The following is a 7,451-nucleotide window of genomic DNA, read 5'->3' as shown; positions in this document are numbered from 1 at the left end:
CTCAGAAATCTGCTTGCCTCTGCCTCCCAAGTGCTGGGATTAAAGGCGTGCGCCACCACTGCCTGGCCAGAACAAGAACTTTTATCCACTGAGCTGTCTCTCTTGGCCCTATTCCTAGCACCAGGAAGGCTGAGCTAGGAGGATCTCGCATTTGAGGCCAGTCTAGGCTATGTACTAAGATTCTGTCTCAGAAAACAAAGATATAAAGACTAAGGAACTGCTTGTGGGGGTAGGGATTTCAGATGGGGATCTTATCACCACTTTCCCACCCACACCCTGCCCATTTTGGGGAACTCTTGTCAGAACAGAAAAAGAAAGGGTGAGGGGAAGGGAAGAGGAGAGGAGGACGTGGGGTGGGATCATCAAGATCACACATCAAGCAACCCAAAAGACTGAACCAGAAAGCACAAATCCAGAACGGACAAGCAGCCTAATGGTACGTGAATATAATTCCAGCTATTCAGGGGACAGGACGGGGAACATCACCAATTCCAGGTCAGCAGGGGCTATAGAAGAATCCAGAAAAGAGACCTGCATTTGCAGGTAGGTAATGGTGGCTGGACTCCAGAAGTGACATGTATATATGCATTCTAGGGGGCTGTATGTAGTTTGTGGAGGATAAAGTACCAGGGAATTTGGACGTTGAACCCACAAAACTGTAGGAAGGAAGTTAAGGGCTCCCTGAAGCGAGGGTGTCCCTTTTACGAATCTGAGACAGGAAGTGGTTGTTTAGGTAGCTTACAGAAGGTGACTACTGATTAGACCCAAGGCCCAATATCTCATACACACTCAGCCTGGACTTTGCCTCTTCGGGAATGCGGAGACCTGCCTTCTTTTGCCACACCTGGAATTAAATCCCTTCTTTCCTGGTACTTTCACTTAGATCTAAATGTATCAAGGAAGTGGATCTCTCCACTTTGAGGGAACTTGGAAAGGTGAGGACCCTAAGGGAAACTGGAGCTTGGGAACTGGCAGTGAAGAGCCAGGAAGACAGACAAACATCAGTTGATTGGGTCTGAGGAAGGTAGGGAAAAGAGCCTGGAGCAAGGGCAGGCCGGCATCAGTCTTCCAACCAGTGGGGCCACAGAAGCAGGTGGGCTGTGTTCAGGACCACACACTTAAAGACCAGGTGCTTGCTGACCCAGCTTGGAGACCCAGCTTCTTCACGTCTACTGCAGAGCCCAGCAATGTGGAATTACCTGTCCTTGCTGCCTGTCATCTTAGTTCTGTGGGCTATAGCTGGCATCTGGATTGTGTAAGTAGCAGAGGCCTTAGGATGCTTGGGTCTGAGGGAGGAAGATTGGGGTCTGGACTTTTGAAGGAAGGCTAGATTCCTAGGTCTGAGGGAGGAGGGCTGGAGACTGGATTCCAGGTCTGAGGGAGGAGGGCTAGTGTCTGGATTTTTGAGTCTGAGGGAGGACAGCTGGTTTTTGGATGGCTTCTTGTGACAAGGGATGGAGACCAGAAGTCCATTAACACAGTGAAGTGTTTTGTTTGGCGAACAGAAAGGAAAGCTATCCACAAGATCTCCTTACTGACTTCCTGTATTCCTCTCGTCTCAGTTTTGCAATCGCTGTGGTTAACGGTTCTGTGGACCTCGACAAAGGCTTCCCCTTTATCAGGTTTTTATGGCTGAGGAGGTGATGGGGGATAGAGGGTCTTGTCTGGGAGGAGCCAAAGGATGACCCTGTTCTTCTTTTGCAGTAACTGTGGCTCTTATGCTCCCCAGAGCTGCATTTTCGGCCAAGTCCTCAATATAGGAGCTGCTCTAGGTAAGTATTTCTAGACCTTTCCTTTCACTGTCAGCCCAGAGCTGCCTAAAGGGTCCCCATCTCCTCCTTCCCCATATCAGAGCAGCTGGTTTCCCTGAGAGCCAGGAGCCTTCTTCCCTCAGACCCCAAGGTTCAGGCCCCAGACCTCCTTCCTCCCACCCAGAAGTATAGAACCCAGTTCTCTCTCAGACCCGGAGTCCATACCCCAGCCCTTCTCCCTCAGACTCAGGAGTCCACATCCCAGCCGGTCTCCCTCAAACCTCCAAGTCCTGTACCTCTAAATCCCTTCTTCCCTTATCCTATGTTTAACTTCGACACCAGCCTTTTCCTGGTTCAAATCCTCCCTTCAGCGGATCCTGTGATGAGTCAGGCTCTTGCTCACTTCTCTTTCCTAGCTGTTTGGATCTGCATTGTCCGTTATCACCAACTCCGGGACTGGGACGTCAAAACGTGGCAAAACCAGCTAATTCTGTGGTCGGGGATCCTCTGTGCCCTGGGTACCTCCATAGTAGGCAACTTTCAGGTGAGGTATGCTAGGGTCCACCGTTGGAAACTGGACTACATTTCCCTATGTTTCCCGCGGCTTCTGGTGGCTCTTTCTGTGTACTCGGCTCGCAAGCCTTTCTGGGATTTGTAGTTCTCTCGACTCTTACGCTCTAGAGGGCTTTATGGAGTGTCCCGTTTGTATTAGGCTGTGGAACCCTCGGAGGATTGTATTGCAGCCACCATTATCTGCCTCGTTTCCATCATGAAATTATTGCAATGTGGTACAATGACTTATCAGAATTTGAGTCTTATCAGAATCTCCATGGAATTCTATTCAGTTCCCGTAAGCTGTACTCTAGGGCAATCTAGCTTATCTGTGGGTGTTCAGAAATTAACAGAGATCCACAGATTCTAGTTCTGGCATTCATGAAGATCTGTAGATTAACTTTAGAATGAATGAACCGACAAAGGATAAGAAAAATCTCACTGGTCTATTTTGTTACTGTATTTTATGTTCTGTCTCTGATGTCCAGTCTCTTCTGATGTCAGTTTCTTTTGGCTGAAAGATGGGGAGGTGCAGGGTGGGTGAGACTACAGTATATTAAGACTGCTTCCACGGTTATTTTCTAAATTTATTTGCTTGCTTGCTTATTTGTTCCTATGTCTCTCAACCCATGACTGTGTTACCGCTATTATATTCCTTCCTAAAGGACTTTCTTCCCTAGACCTTTTGCCTCTACCTCTTGAGTTCTGGGATTACAGGTGAGCCTCACTCCTGTTTTATGGGGCACTGGGAACCAAACCCAGGAAAGCACTGTATAGACTGAGCCTGCCTTCTCAGTCCCTAATATTATTATTGTGCCTTTCCAAGGAATGTTCTTAGCTCTTTCTCCAGTTTTCATCTCCCTCCATGACTCATGTATCTATGTCGAATTTGAATTTAGGTTTCTCTTGTGTCTGTCTCCACTGTGCTGGCATTGTACGGCAGTACCACTACCATGATCTTTCATGATTTTTTTTTTTTTTTAAAAACAAGGTTTACTTCTAGTTGAGGCAGTCCTGGAACTTACTATATAGCCAAGACTGGCTTTGAACGTGGCATTGTCCTGCTTCAGCTAAGATGACATGTGTGTGCTATCATATGTGGCATTTAAAAAAATACCTATGCCAAACATGATAGCGCATGCCTTTAATTCCAGCATGCTGAAGGCAAAGGCAGATGGATCTCTGAGTCCTAGGCAAACCTTGTCTACAAAGTGAGTTCCAGGACAACCAGGGGTACACAGAGAAACCCCATCTCAAAAAACTAAGGAACCAACCAACCAACCAAACAACCAACCAAACAAACAAAACCCCAAAACAACCCCCCCAAACCCCAAACCAAAAAAACCTACTTATATATATTTTAACATGTGTTTCTGGAAGTCACAAACCATTATCGTAGCTGAGAAAATTTCACCTGTCAAGTATCAAAATGTGGGAGTTGTTGAGATGGTTCATCATGTGAAAGCACTTGCAACCAAGTCCAATAAGCTGAGTTTGACCCTCAGAGCTCATATCTGATAGAAGGAGAGAACTGACTCTGGTACCTTATTCTCTGACTTTACACTTGTGTCACACCACCTTGCTCCCACAAAATAAGTGAAATATTTAAAACAAACAAAACCCCCACATTTTGCTGGGCATAGTAGCTCAAACCTATTACTGCAGTGCTTGGGAGGTGGAGGATCAGGAGTTCAAGGCTAGCCTGGGCTCTGTGAGACCCTGTCTCTAGAGCTGGGACTGTAGCTAGGTAGGGTGATTGCCCTGATGCATAAAATCCTAGGTTTAATCCAGAAGTTGGGGTAAAGAAGCAGACAGACTCTGTCTCAAACAAAAGAAGACAAAACAAACAAACAAACAAACAAACAAACAAACAAAAACTCCTAAAACTAATAAGCAGAACTTTTCCCTTTGGGGTACATTTACTTCTCCCCACTTTGAGAATGCAAAATTTATTCTATGCATGTTTCCTGAACATCTACTTTGTGGGAGGTGCTATTGTTAATATTGAGGGTTGAGGACTTAGCAATGAATTTAAATCTAAATGGTTGAGCCATTTAATAGCAACACTCGTTGGTCTTCTGGAGGACCTAAATTTGGTTCCTAGCACTCATCGCTTATAACTCTAATTTCACTGGACCCAGCACCCTCTTTTGGCCTCCGGACATGTGGCATGCACATAAACAACAAAAAAAGTTTTATGATGGCTTTGTTGAGCTAATAAGGGCCAAGGTACCTAATCTGAAAGTTGGTGATAGGGTGTCAGGTTCTATTTGTGTGTGTGTGTGTGTGTGTGTGTGTGTGTGTGTGTGTGTGTGTGTGAGAGAGAGAGAGAGAGAGAGAGAGAGAGAGAGAGAGAGAGAGAGAGAGAGAGAGAGAGAGAGAGGGGAGGGGAGGTACGTGTGTGCTGAGTATGTAGGTGGAGGTCAGAGGACAACTTTTAGGTGTTACTTCTCCGCTTCCTCTGTAAGCATTTACCACCTGAGCTATTCCATCGGTCCTGGGTTTTGCACTTTCAACTCTGTTAGTTCAAAGTCTCTTCTTCCTATCATCCTCCCGCTGTTGCCATAATTTTATTCTCAATTCTCCTCCCTTTCCTTAGGAGAAGAACCAGAGGCCCACACACCTGGCAGGGGCCTTTCTGGCCTTCATCCTGGGCAACCTGTACTTCTGGCTACAGTTCTTTCTGTCCTGGTGGATGAAAGGCCTGCCCCAACCTGGGCCCCACTGGATTAGGCCTCTGCGCCTGAGCCTCTGCAGCCTCTCCACCATCCTCATCGTGGCCAGTATCCTTCCTAGGGGTGAGGACTGGTCAAAGATGGCTTCTCTTTAGGCTTGTTCTCTTTGCTGTGTACCACAGTGGGTGACCCTTCGTGTGTCTGGGCCTTAGTGTCCATCCAGGATCACAGCTCCCAAGCAGAAGGTGGGAACCAGGCATGGTGGCACAAGCCTGTAATCCTAATGCCAGGGAGGGAGGATTGTGAGTTGAAGGTCAGCCTAGGCTATGTGGTTGACCTTTGTCCCAGAAACAAAACAAGTGTGGTAGATAGGACTGACTTTGAGTTCAGACTGGTTGCTCAGGAACCTCAGTTTCTCCATATATTACGTAGGGAAACTTCTGTTGGTTTCTTATATCCCTGAAGTGCCTCAGTTTCCACACTTATGAAATGCAGGTAGCTGAGGCTGACGCAAAAGGATCACTGTGAGTCTGAAGCAAGCCTGTGCTACACAGTGAGACCTGCCCTGTGAAAATGCAGGTAGTTAACAAGCTGACCTCCGTATGTGAGGAAGAACTAGAACTGTCTGTGAGATGCTTAGATCCATGCCTGGCATGGAGCATGTGCAAATAGGCAATAGGAGAAGATTCTGCTGATAATCGGCTGGTAGGGGCACTAGCCAGCCATGTCAAATGTCTTCTGGGTGCTGAAGAGCTGCAGCAGGCTCAGACAGTGTTAGTCTCTTGGACAGGCTGAGAGTCTTAGTTGGAGTTAGTGATGGGTTGCAGATGACTTGTGCGCTCCAAAAGACCAGTTAGTTGCTCAACCATCATTTCCCAACTAGAGTGTTCACTAGTGATCCAACATGGCCTAGACGGGAAGGAGTATTTGCTCTGGCATAATCAGAAATGTTACTAATAGAGCCAGTCAGGTGTGTTTGTGTGTGTGTGTGTGTGTGTGTGTGTGTGTGTGAGAGAGAGAGAGAGAGAGAGAGAGAAGAGAGAGAAAGACAGAGACAGAGACAGACAGAGAGAGAGATGAAAAGCCAGCTATGCAGTCCAGGGTGGCTTCAAACTCACTGTGTAGCCAAAGGTGACCCAGGACTTTGATCTTCCTTCTAATTACTAGGATTCTAGGTGTGGGGCACCACACCTTGCTTTTTTCCCCAGATTCTGAGGGCTGAATTCAAGGCTTTTCACATTAGGCAAGCCCTCTACCAATTGAGCTACACTCTCCAGCCCTACTTCACCCTTTGTAAACATTTGTTTATTTGGTGTGTGCCTATGAATGTATATGTGTGGGTGCTCCTGTGCTACAACGTTGAGATTTTTTTCTACCATGTGATTTCTTCTTCTTTTTCTTTTGGTTTTTCAAGACAGGGTTTCTCTGTGTAGCCCTGGCTGTCCTAGAACTCACTCTGTAGATGAGACTGGTCTTGAACTCAGAAATCCACCTGCCTCCCAAGTACTGGGATTAAAGGTGTGCACCACCACTACCCGGACACCACGTGGTTTTTTTTTCTACCATGTGATTACAGGCTTGGTGGCAAGCACCCTCACTCGCTGAACCACCTTGCCTATCCCAGCCTTTGGCTTCTTTCTTTCTTTCTTTTTTTATTTTTTTTTTATTTATTTATTTTTTTTTTTTGGTTTTTCGAGACAGGGTTTCTCCGTGTAGTCCTGGCTGTCCTGGAACTCACTCTGTAGACCAGGCTGGCCTCGAACTCAGAAATCCGCCTGCCTCTGCCTCCCAAGTGCTGGGATTAAAGACGTGCGCCACCACGCCCGGCATTTTTTTAGATTTGTTATTTTATTTGGTGGGTATAAATATTTTGCCAGTATTACATATATGCACTGTGTGTGTGTCTGGTGCCTACAGAGGTCAGAAAAAGGTGTTGGATCCCCTGCAACTAGAGTTATGAATGGTTGTGAGCCAACATGTGGGTGCTGGTAATCATATCCCAGGTTCTTTTTTTGTCTCTTAGGTTTTTTTTGAGACAGGGTTTCTCTGTGTAGCCCTGGCTGTCCTGGAACTCACTGTGAAGACCAGGCTGGCCTCGGATTCACAGGTCTGCCTGACTCTGCCTCCCAAGTGCTGGGATCAAAGCAGTCAGTGTTCATAAGCATTGAATCATCCCTCTGGGGTTTGCCTACCACTTTTAAGAAACTTTTAAATCCATGAATGGAGCCAGATTTGGTGAACAGCTGCAATGCTAGCACCAGGAATGCTGAGGCAGGAGGATAATTTCTGTGCCAGGCAGACCGTATCAAGAAGCTAAAGATACAACTCAGTGGTAAAGAGCTTGCCTAGGAAAGGTGCTGGGTTCACTATCTAGACCCCTTCCAAATAACTGTATTTTGTAACTAACTTTAGTAAAATTTTTTAGTGAAGAATAACTTACAGACAGATGAGAAAAGTACATTAAAAAAAAAAA

At 46.4% G+C, this 7,451-nt stretch overlaps 1 protein-coding gene across 10 annotated transcripts in view; it reads left to right on the top strand.

The window, feature by feature from the left end:
• Positions 1–319: 319 nt before the first annotated feature.
• Tmem150b (transmembrane protein 150B) overlaps positions 320–7,451 on the top strand; it is a 9,308-nt gene continuing 2,176 nt past the window's right edge. The window contains exons 1-6 of one of the 10 annotated variants that reach the window (XM_031385150.1): positions 320–436; positions 1,179–1,255; positions 1,563–1,622; positions 1,705–1,772; positions 2,168–2,295; positions 4,903–5,086. In XM_031385150.1, coding sequence (XP_031241010.1) covers positions 434–436; positions 1,179–1,255; positions 1,563–1,622; positions 1,705–1,772; positions 2,168–2,295; positions 4,903–5,086 — 520 coding nt within the window. In that variant the 5' untranslated portion in view covers positions 320–433. Of the gene's footprint in view, positions 544–686; positions 1,256–1,505; positions 1,623–1,704; positions 1,773–2,167; positions 2,296–4,902; positions 5,087–7,451 lie in introns of those variants that run through there. The other 9 variants (XM_031385141.1, XM_031385149.1, XM_031385140.1 and 6 more) reach the window with 9 other exon arrangements.

Source organism: Mastomys coucha, unplaced genomic scaffold (genome assembly GCF_008632895.1).
Source record: "Mastomys coucha isolate ucsf_1 unplaced genomic scaffold, UCSF_Mcou_1 pScaffold21, whole genome shotgun sequence".
Taxonomy (NCBI): Eukaryota; Metazoa; Chordata; class Mammalia; order Rodentia; family Muridae; genus Mastomys; species Mastomys coucha.
This window is presented reverse-complemented; position numbering and strand designations above follow the sequence as displayed.